This window comes from Bombus fervidus, chromosome 3 (genome assembly GCF_041682495.2).
Source record: "Bombus fervidus isolate BK054 chromosome 3, iyBomFerv1, whole genome shotgun sequence".
Classification (NCBI taxonomy): domain Eukaryota; kingdom Metazoa; phylum Arthropoda; class Insecta; order Hymenoptera; family Apidae; genus Bombus; species Bombus fervidus.
In genome coordinates, this window is record NC_091519.1 from 3859114 (window position 1) to 3871134 (window position 12021).

Here is a 12021-nt window from a genome sequence, read left to right on the forward strand (position 1 = left end):
AATTTGTATATTCGATTGACTATCTGTTTACCCCCGTGTCTGATATTGTTCTTTCTTGATTCGTCCTACTAGCGTTGTCTCCAAAAAGCAATCCTCGATTGTATTTTATCAACTACGAGACTAATCTAACGCGACTACTTGTTCTCTCTTTATCCGTTCGAAACACTGCGACCTTTTCTTTTCTTTTCTTTCTTTTACAGCTATGGGTTTATCCGGAAAGCCACTGACACGTACGCTCGCATCGCTCTTGAGCTTTTCACGCGATTTTCTTCATTTGCTGCCTCTTCCTTGCGTAACGTCCCCTGACCCTTACCACGACGACGAAGAAATCGATCAACGATTTGTTCAACGATTTATCGACGATTGCACGACGCGAAGTGATACTTGGCCGTTAAGAGCGCCTCCAGAAACGTAGGAGGAGCATCGTAACGGTAATTTGTATTCTTTCTCAAGAGGCAGAACGAAGGGAAAGAGCCAAGGAACGTAGCCTGAGAAGAGAGGACGCACCGACAGCGGTCTACCGATGCTGACCCATACTACTGCTGCCACTGTTGCTAAGATTCGTCTGCGACTTAAGGCTATGTATGATCTTAACGTGGGCGACCATGTTATCTTTCCGCGTGAATTCCTTATTACAAACCGGACAAGCAAAGTACTTGACGTTACGCCTGTGTGAGGTGACGTAGTGCCGGCAGAAATTGCTGATGTGTGTGTAGGTACGATTGCATACGGTGCACCGGTATACGTCGCCCTCTTTCACGCAGAAGTCCCGTACCGAACCTTCCGTTCTCTCGTTTTCGACCTTAAACGATCCTTCGAAGTCGCTTTGACTGATCTCCGATTCAGCGGCGACCAGATTAAATATGGCACTGCTCAAATTGTCTTTCAACACCTTTTGCTCCGATTCGGAATCGGAATATTGCTGCGAGTCATCCATGGACGCCATTTTTCCTTGAAGAGACGACGCGCTGTACTCCTTACGAAAGCATCGCTCGAAGTTGATGCGTATATGAGTCGGTGACTGCGAGCCACCGCCACTCGACGTCTCCTCCGGTTCTGAAACGAAGAAAACTTTCTTCTTTAAACAGTTCTCGACGCCTACACCTTTGTATCGTATTATATATATATATACACACATACATACGTATGTATGTGTATGTATATGTATATATACATATCAATGTTATAATAACATCATTCGTACTTAAGTATATCGATGCATTAGGTATAAATTATCAAATATTTCTAGTAATATATAATAGTGTATAATAATGTACTGATATAATAACGTATTTCTATATTTGTGGGGGGAAGCAAGAGGAAGGGTAGAGCCAGCAAAAAAGAGTCACCGTATTCGAACCGGCTGTCCGTCAACTCTGTCCCATGTTAAGTGTTTTATGCCGCACCCGCTTTTCCGTGTCCCCACCCCTGTTCGTCGTCATTCCCTCTTCAGATTCTTTCGCTCTCACGCACGCTTTCGCTACTGCTCACTGTTGATCGCGGCTTTGCCTCGATCCCGTACCGGCTGGCTGCGAAGAGGACCGTTACGGTCTCGTTTGCCATACCATGAAGAGCATTTCAGCGACTCAACGATGGCTCTTTCTTTCTTTCTTTCTTTCTTTCTTCCAAATAAATATGCACCATACACGCGCTCAGACATTCTCGCGATCACACGTACGTATAATCTTTTTTCATACACACGCGCGCTCGTACAATTCTTTCTCCCCTCCCATGCGTCTCTCTCTCTCTCTCACACACGTATCCACACACGCACACACACATGCACACACATGCACAGGCGCGCGTGCTCTCACGCACCCTTTCTTCCTCGTCTGTCACGCACACTTACATTCCACCCTCTCGCGTTTGCAGTCTTACACCATTTAGCTCGTTTTTTTCCTCCCGTTCACCTGGACTCGCTCTCGTATCTACTGCTACGGAATGTATGCAAATACATGTATACACGCAACACGCGCAACATATCACTCAGTCAGAGACGAACGCTTACACATACGCGTGCAGAGTGCACGTATATGCGAATGTTAATAAACATTATCGTCATGTACACTCGAAAAAGATCCCCTCCCTATTAACTTTACGTTTTAAATAGTCCGTGCGTCCCGTCAGTCTAAACCGTATACGCATATTATCCATTCTCTACGGGAAGACGATCCATCGAGATCGAGGACGCTCGAGAAGAAGCAACGTTTTCTCTTCTTCGATGCAATTATATATCGTTATATTTAATCCGCTTTCGGCTTCACTTTACATCAGATTCTTTTATTCGACTTTCTCTTATTTAGATTCTGGCATTTCGGAACGGTTTCATATTACTTTTTTTTGTTTTGTTTTGTTTTATTTTATGTTATATATTTTTTTGTACTTTTTTGAGCGGCTGGCCTCCCCTAGTTCCCTCGCTTCCCCCGCGCAAAGGTAATCTCTCAGAGATCAAATGGTGACTCAGATAATCTCAACTCACCTGCGCAAAGAGAACAAAGCAACACGTTTCACGGTCACTACCGAACGATCATCATGTTCGACATCTTCGAAGCACTCTGTCATGTGTGCGCGTGCGTGCGTACGTCAGTAAAGTAATTTCTTTTCTTTTCTTTCTCTCTCTTTCTCGACCATCATATGGAAAAGAATGTACGTCACACTCTCGATACCAATTGATCTTTTTATATTGATCTCTCGCTCTCTCTCTTTCTCTCTCTCTCTCTTTCTCTCTCATCATTCGCTCTTTCTTTTCCGTCACTACATTTGTTTGTCCATTTCTTTCCGTCCTGTCGTATATTTTCATCTGTTTTCTCCTTCCCGTTTCGTTTTCATGTTTCGGACTTTTCCCCAAATTTCTGTTTCTCCGTGTTCATTCCTCCGTCGTGAAAACTCAATTAGGCAACGAGAAGAACGCAAGAGAAGGCGGAAGCGATAACCTGCCGACGTTCGTTGTCCGTTAAAAAGAGCTACGCACACTTCTTTTTTCGTTGTAATGACATCTATCCATTTCACCACGGTCCGTCACTTCGGCGCAAACATAAATTGCGTTCAACTTTCTTACAATGAACGAACGTGAAAAAAAGTAAACCAGCGTTTCAAATAAAAATCAGAAAAAAGTAAGCACCGCTAAAAGCTGGCTCCACCCCCTCCTTTTACCAAATGGCCAATGACAGCGAAGCGTTTCTCATTCGCGTGCGGGGATTATAAAATCATATATATAATAACATGTACATGTGTATATATTTATATGTTGCACATGTATACGTATAACAATATATACATATTGTATACACGCGCGCGCGCGTGTCTGTGTATCCGTGTGTGTATGCGTGTGCGTGTCTGTGTCTGTGCGTGCGCGCAATATGTGAAATGGGATCGAAAAAGGTAAGTAAAAGTGGCAGTAAATAGAAATGTATATATAAATATATAAGTCTAGATTAGAGAAACGAGTGAGGAGAACGAGCGTAAAGAAGAAGGAACGAAGCGCTGCGCATTGGCCGAGCATAAATTACAATGGGTATGTATATTTTATATTATGTCCCTTAACGACAATCGGTGGGTGGTAGGTTAGATTTTTGGAGGCTACAGCATTCAAAAGGGAATATATATCTTGTGTGTTTGTTGGCACGTTTTTTTGATTCCGCTCGAACGTCTCGTCGTTTCAGAGGAGCATACACAAACGCCTGTATGGGCTCAACGAGACGACGGCTTCCTTTCTCTCTCATACACTTTGTTTCTTTTTTTCGTAAATATATGTGTATGTATACATACATATATATATACACATGGTACGCATATGTATACATATTTTTTTGAGATTTTTTTTTTATTTCAAGTTGTCACAGGTCAACGCGTGACTTAAGTAGAGGTCTCGTTTTCGAAAGCCCGTTAAACTTTGTGCGCATCGTGTTTCGATATGTTTCGCCTACGCGGCTTAACACTGCCGAAAAATTCGTTTCAGATTGCACGGAAAAAGGAAACGGTTATTATCATTAGTAGTAGTATTGCTTTTTTTCTTTTTTTCTGATATTTTTAACAGACCGCGTGAAACCCGTGACACGCATAAACTCCTGGGAGCCTATTCACCTTCTCCGGATACGAATCACAAATACTTTTTTCAATACTCAGCGAGATTTGTTGACCTTAATTCCATGTAAGGATGCTAGCTCAGGCAGTATCCTCGAGTTAACATCTTAACGAATTGCACTCGTCAACAAATTCATCGACTCGAGTCTCAATATTCTTTCTTATTTTTTTTTTTTTTTTATTCATTATTATTTTTTTAGTGTACTTGAGTCTACGACCAAAAATAGCCTCCCCGGAAATATTGCTGCGATACTGCGATTCGTAATTAGTTTGCAGTCGCGCAACGACGAGCAAGGTATAAAATTAACAGATGAAAATTCTGAAAAATTAAATTGATTAGCACATCGTACAGCAGTGTTTTGTAATATTTTCTTTTGCATATTCATCATTCAAATTTGTCAAGATGATTGTAATAATTTTGATAAAACAAATGATGAAGGTAAATATGTAAGAATATTTGTTAAGGGTAAGAATACAACATCACCTGGAAAAGATTGCAAACGGAATATTTGTGTGTAATTACTGTTGGCCGACATCGAATTGTCTGACAAAGTTAAATTTAATTCGGTGCAATTCAAATGGAGCAAAACATGAGTTATTTAAATATTGATAAAAGCCTACGTTTGCCAAATAGGCACGATATTCTCCTTTTTCACTAATAAAAAATGATTGGGAACGTTTACACCGCTTACATATCAATATTGTAATATATATTCAATTACTTAATATTTATCCTGAATGATAATTTAGAGTATCCTGTTCTCAAGTTAATAAATATTATTTGGAATCCTAAAATCAATTCACAGATACTCGATAACAGAAGTCTTATCTTTTAATTTCAATGATAGGCATAGTTGGTGCGTATATTAGATGAAAACGGCACAATGCTGTAGTTCAGTTACCGAGAAGCTAAGTTTACACGTTATGAGAACCGAAACGTGTAATTTCGAATAGTTTTGAAAAGGTAAAAGTATGGAATCCCTTTTAAAACCGTACAATGCCAATTTTGTATCTTTCGTATCTTTCTATTTTTTTCAAAAGCATAAATCATATTGACACTGCAAAAAAAAGACACGTACGTTCGTGGGTGTGGTTACATCGATAGTTATCGTTTCTTAAAACTTTAATTCACGATCACGCTGTATCGTTTCCATCCGATATACGTACCACTCGTAATTCTTAATCTTTGAACTTAGGAGCAGAGCTAAATCAGTTGGTACTACTATTCATTGATTAAAGATTAAATTTGTCCAAGCTAGTGTATTTGTACCAAAGAATGTTTTAAAATATGCAATGACATCGTGTTACTTCGATTATTCACGACATAGATGGTGATTAAAACGTTGCGTTAATCGTGTAAGCTGATAATGGAATTCCTTACCTTGCTTGAAACCTTCGTTCCCTTGCCTACTGTGTGGCCGCGCGAACGTCTCATCGGAGGCTAACAGATAAACAAGAATCAGTCAGATTATTGGCAATCAAGCAAATTTTCACGAATGACAAAAACAAATAAACACGTTTATTTCAGATAAAAAGGAGAAAGTGCTTTACCTTGGGCAGAGGTGCTAGGCGTCGGTTCAGGTTCCCGTTTAACGCGAGATGTTAGTAATTCGGGTGTGTCAGTACCATTTTCCGTTGGCTCGTCTTTTCTCGTCGACGACAAAGAGGAAGCAACCAGACTGGATCCCGATGATGCCGAGTTCCCGACGTTATTGCTGTTCACGTTGTTATTACTTGCCGAAGCAGTAATGGAGTTTCCGCCTCTACCATTATTACCGGTGCTTTCGCTCTGAAAGTCGATACTCATCTTCATTTCCATCATTTCTGGCGAACCTTGTACGAGATCGGTCCCCGAACAGGACTGCAGCTCCTGGCCCGTGATCTCGCCGATCGGCGTATCGGAAGAACCGCTGAGCTTCCTCGGTCTGCCTCTTTTTCTCTTTGGCGCGGATAAGGCCGAACCAAGGAGAGGATGACTCGACATATGGTGCATCCTCTTCTGCGAGACATGGTGGTGAGGCCCGATTTGGTTTATTCTATGTAGATTCGGTGGTGGTGGAGGTACTGTGTTTTGATTGCCAAGCAACGAAGAGGTAATACTAGGCAAGTCACACTTCTCCTCGTTTACCTCGGTCAGGCCCTTTATCCTAAGAGACTCAGCGACTCTCAAGAAAGCAGTTAGCCTATCCTGGTCGACGCTGACCTCCCCACGATACATGAAATCCAAAAGACTGCGCATATCCACGTAGGGGACATCTTTAAGAATGACTATCGGGTGCTTGTCGGGGTGTCCGACGAAAAGGGCCTGCAAAGATAGTAAGAAAAAAATACTCGGTCGGTATAGATTCGGCAAGAGGGTCGAGTAAGAAAACATTATGAATTATTAATACGCGTCATGAATTAATCTACCGTGATGAATTATTAATAATGTTCTAGAACGCGATTCATTGGACTTCAAAAAGAAAGCATACGTTTCCCCCAGGATCTCCGGTTTGACGATGCATTGTTCTCTCTGGATGAGACTTGTCCTTACCTGAAAATAGGGACTACACGCCGACAGCACCATCTTATGTGCCCTGAGTAACTGACCCTCGACGGCCAGCGTAACATCGACGAACGACTCGTCATGGAGTAGTTGATCGAAAACGGAGAGTAGATTACTTTGATGATTATTCCAGCGCAGACAAAATCTCTGCGACGCCATCGCTTCACTTCTCAGATCCGCCAAGTTACCGTTAATGTCCGCTAACATCAGATCTAGTGTTGATCTTTTTATTGGTACTGCTGCTGCCGCCTCGTCGTCGCTTCTTCTCGCCTTTCTCGACGAAGCCGCTTGCTCTTGCTCGTGCTCCTGCTCGTGCTCTTGCTCGTGCTCTTCTCTTCATCGGCCACAGTTTATCATATCCTTCCTTCACATGATCTGCGTCAACAAAAACGAAATATTTATTTAACAATTAACCAAAAATCTTTATTTTCTTTAAATAAAATTATTTCACGCATCTACACACTCGTATAATTAATATGAAATTTATTATAGAAAATGGTGTTCAATTACTTGCACGATAGTGGAACTCGTTGCGACGTAAATGATTCATCTCAATATGAATCACTATATATATTACTAATTCGTTTTCGCGATCAACGCGTGCGGAAACGCTAGGCGATAACCGTGGCTCGACAGAATTCCTACACATGGAAAATTTCTTGAAAATCATGCACGATCCTGGACGAGTCCTCTAAACGTTCCACGTATATATACGATAACGCCTGCATGCATAATCGTCCATATAAGCTTGCGAGACGATACGCACGAAGTATGAACGTGGGTGTACGACCCTGGAGGACGTAGGTTGGGCGAATAGGCGACTCGCTTCGTTCGTGCCTTTTATGTAATTCTCTCCTCACCCCTTCACCAGCCCAATCACGGTCACGTACGCAACGTTTGTTTCGCCAAGACCGCAGAGATGCGGCAGAAATGACTTTCCTCGGTTAGTCGAAGGGCGGAATTCGTAATCTGCCACCAGGGAAAAGGCTAGAAATAGCCGAACAGGTCGCCAATCCAACCGTCGCCCACGATCAAAAGAAACAGATCAGCCGATTGGTGCCATTTATCGAAAAGGAGATAAACCGTTGACTCTCGATACCTTCAGATCATTTCTACGACGAGGTTAGATTATATTCGTACAAAGTTGCGAGTCAACAATATGATCAGAAGAAAAACAAGAAAAAAAAAAGTAAAAAAAGGGGAAAAGAAAAAGAAGTGCAAAAACGTTGTGCGCAATCGTAACGCAGATAGCATAAATTATTTATGTTTTTCACGAACCCTCTATAACTTGCAAGTTATATATCTTATAGTCATATCTTTCATATTCCGTTTTACCCACTTATCATTTTATATACTCTATATTATATTTTATTATTGTAAATATTATCCAACTCGTATAAGACCGTCTATTTACATACATAATGGCTCTTAATTTTTATAACAAAATGAAAAACTACATTGCACTATAGATTCTTTTTCTAGCGAGTAAATAAAACTTTGAACGCGGAGAAAATCCTCAATGTTGAAATACGTTAAACTTAAAGACACATGGAAAACGATAGCAGATACCGAACGTGACATCTACCGTTGAAGATCCTTAGGTATGGAGCAACAAGAAAAATATCCGCGTGAAAAATCCGAGAAACGGGAAGCAACTTTTTCAGCGAATGATACGAAGGAGAACGAAGGCGGGAGGAAAAGAGAAAAGTCCTGCCTCCGCCTCCTCAGTCCTCGGAACTACACAACGTGTGGAAGAGGTCGACGGGTCGGCCGAGAGAATCAATAGCATTTTCTACGCATTCGGATCGATACCGTATTCCGTTGCTTTCGCGCGCAAATCTCGATATATGTGTATACATACACACATATCCATCGACACGTGTACACGATGAACCACGCGAAGTGTACATAGAATGTTCATCGTAAACGTTGTGTGTCGTATCGTTATATATTCGGTATAAATGCAGGATAGCAGTGCACGACCTTGCACGACCTTGTTAATACCTTGAGTGAATGGTTTTCACGGTGAATGGCACGTCATCATGGTGCAGCACACACCTCGGTGGCGGTACGTTAAACGATCGCGATCGAAGATTTGTGAAACGTCGTGGCGCGAGTTTCGATAGTCGACTCCTTCGTCTTTCGACATCGCTCGATTCAACCTCGACTTCCTGATAAATGGATTACGTAATGAAATCGTGCGAACTCCCGACCGCTTTATTAAATCGGCTGCAAAAATGTGGAATTAACAGTGTGACCAACGTAACTACGAAGACTATATGACGGTGTATTGGCGTCTAACGATCAGCCTGCGCTTTTTGAACCTTTTTCTATATTATGCTCCTTTCTCTTTCTCCGTCTTACGAGTTAAAAATTAAATAAAGAAGAAGAAGAAGAAGAAGAAGAAGTCGCTTTCACATAACGATTACGACATACATGTGGTACAAGCGGAGGAAGAGGAAAAAAGAGATGACGTTTTAATCAGTGTAGACATTTCGTCTACTCTAAAATAAAATTCTGACCCCTGATGGCAGATACGAGAATAATCTAGACTCTAGACTGTATCAGAGATAACGTTTACGCGAATAAATGCATAAGGATGGTTAAAAAAAATCTACGGGGTACCGATAAGTGTTTATTCTGCCGGGACATTATCTTACGTGATTACGTAAAAAATTATTGAATCAACTGAAATACGTTGCTTCTTCGATCGGTGTTATTAGCATTTTTTGATAATACTTCGGTTAAAGGAATATTTTCGATCGAATCGAAATAGATATCGCTACGAAACGCGAAAGATTGGCAAACTTGTATTCAATGAACCGTACATGAAAGTTAATAGAGAAGGAAACGAGACGAGAGGGGAACAGACGTAAATGAAGACCGTGACAGTGTACACAATTGCGTTCCTCGAAAGGTGCACGTATAACCAATATCGAACCACCACTCTTAGTCATATTTGTTTAGTCGCGCAGACACACCGGACCGTGTTCGACCAGTTTTCGAACGAACATGAAAAAACCTGACGCTTCTACACACAGGGCCGTGTTAACGACTCGAAATATAAAAGTAGTCTCTGGATTGCCAATCGAAACGTCATCACCGATTCTCGAACGCTATTCAGATTATCAACAACGGCCGCCTGGCGAATACGCTCGTGTCACTATTCAAGCTTCAGCGATGATCACTTCTCGCGATATAATTAAACCATTAATTACTTCCTATGCTTTCGTATCATTCTTCTTGTCGAAGGTGTATCATGACGTTCTAACATGTGGAAGCGGTCTCGAACGCCGATTAACGTACGTTTCGCTCTAATAACGGGAAATCGAGAAATTCGTGAAATAGGAAGCACGAAAGCGAATCGTTGGGGATCCAGCGACCGTACACTATTCGTTCGATCACGCGTGCGACCGTGTTCTACGTGGACGATAAAACTCGATTAAATGATATTTACAACTTCTCTATTGAATCGATTTGCGCGACAGAGAGCCTGTATAATATGCATGCACGCGCGTCTCTATATTGCTAAAACATTTGCATTCGATAGATAACGTCGTTCGAACAAACGCCGATTACAAATCGGTGAAAGGTTGCACAATAATAGAGGAGCGACGAGTAGAGGGGACGATCGAGCTGCTGTTGGTTTTATCTGACCGTATATGTACCACCCTCTCGATCATTTCTCGTACGAACTTCGATCCGTTAGAATCCCTTAACGATTACCATTGATATTACGATATGTAGCGTCACCGCTCGGTTCTTTCTTACAATTAATTCAACAACGTTGTCATCCTAACCGACCCCATTGTTCCTAAGCTTACACGACTATGTATATTCGTCGTTACTACGAAGATAGTTTTAACGATGCTCACAAAAACATTTGCACGCTATCATGCTACTATGGCTAGTCACATGCAACACGCACACGTTTACTCACGGTGCGTCTATAGGGAACGTGCGAGTCTCCCGACGCGGTTGACCCCGAAAACAACAAGGTTTTCGCGATTGACGGAAAAGAATATCTTCGCGACCGTGACGGCAACGATGACGGAAAGAATCGTGGAGCCGCAGACAGTATAGAAGCTAGCGCAAAGAGAATTCGAGAGCGCGTTGCGCGAAGAGAACACTTCGCGGAACGCGTACTCGATCGCGATTTATGTTGTAAACAGAATTGAGATGTGGGCCATCATCGATGACACCGCGAGATGATACGTCGTATACGATCCATGTTGAGCGGTCAGCGCGCGCGTGCGTTCTCTAGCACGCGTACGTATACTCATGCAACCGGTAGCAGAAAGCTAATCAAATCTACGCGCATACACGCGCGCACACACACGTACACTGGTGGTACACGCACGCCTGTTGCTCACGCACGTGCGTGCACCAGCGTATCCGTATGCGTGTCACGCACACGGCTGGGCTACATTCTCGTTTCTGACGCGCACACGTCCTTAAAGCGAGAATACATGTATGCGTTCGTACGTGAGTGTACGCGACTCGCTCCTCTCATGGCCACGCATTGCGTAATCAGCACCAGCGGCAGAGTCACGCCGAGGTACAAAACGAACGACAAAGCGCGGCAAATACCGCTGCGTTTCGAGAGCCTGAAATCCTCGCTCGTCCTCCCTATCTCTTTCTTCGTTTCTCCGACTCTTTTCCTCCCTCGTACACCATTCTCATTCTTTCTCTCTTCCTCCGTCTTGTCACGTCTCTCTTTCTCTTTTTGTTCCTCTGCTTACGTGCCCTCCCCTTGTTGGCTGGCCTGTGCCTCCTACCTTTTACTGTTTCGACGCTTCCGCGTATAGAGGATACGGGTATATGTACAGTACACACGTCGCATGCACGCCTAAGAGCCGGACGTAGTGTGGCTGTGTTCTCTACTAGGCATTCTGGGATCCATTAATAGCGTTTAAAGACGATAGTTTTTATCCTAGGATTATTCTTACTGCGATTCAGCCGAGAGATACGTATCGATAGAGAGAACATTCCGCTGAGTCATCGCTCAAGGATGTACGTGTCAGTCGACAAAATCGTTTCTGCAAGGAATTCTGCGGCCGGTCACGCTGTGCACCGTCGTCGTTGCGCCAGCAAATATTTTTCCGTTTTTCTCGGTCCTACGTGAAACCAACCACGGTTGTAATAACGACACTCCCCGCCACTTTGAACCGATTCTCGAGGGCCGTCCTCGCAATTGCCACATTGTCGAGTTTTCATTGCAAACCGACTCTTTTACACTTCAAATTTTCTCGTATTTGTAAGTACGATTAAGAAAGCATCACGAAATAGAGCAGAAGGAAATACAGAGTATGAGAGAAAAAAAGGAAGCAAATAGGGACATCCGGAGGCGCTACTCGGTCTAGAATAAGGGTTGCTTCATCGATCGACCGAAT

General features: G+C 42.7%; 1 protein-coding gene across 7 annotated transcripts in view; it reads right to left on the reverse strand.

Moving 5' to 3' along the window:
• The window catches only part of LOC139985476 (protein tramtrack, alpha isoform-like), a 45355-nt gene that overhangs the window by 23908 nt on the left and 9426 nt on the right, over window positions 1-12021 (reverse strand). For all 7 annotated transcript variants that reach the window (XR_011799419.1, XM_071999940.1, XM_071999941.1 and 4 more), the window contains exons 2-4: window positions 6617-7003; window positions 5635-6388; window positions 5465-5524 (exon numbers count right to left, since the gene is read on the reverse strand). Coding sequence is in view for 6 of the 7 variants with exons in the window: in XM_071999940.1 (XP_071856041.1) it covers window positions 5465-5524; window positions 5635-6388; window positions 6617-6835 (1033 nt within the window). In the remaining variant the exon portion in view is untranslated. The remainder of the gene's footprint in view (window positions 1-5464; window positions 5525-5634; window positions 6389-6616; window positions 7004-12021) is intronic.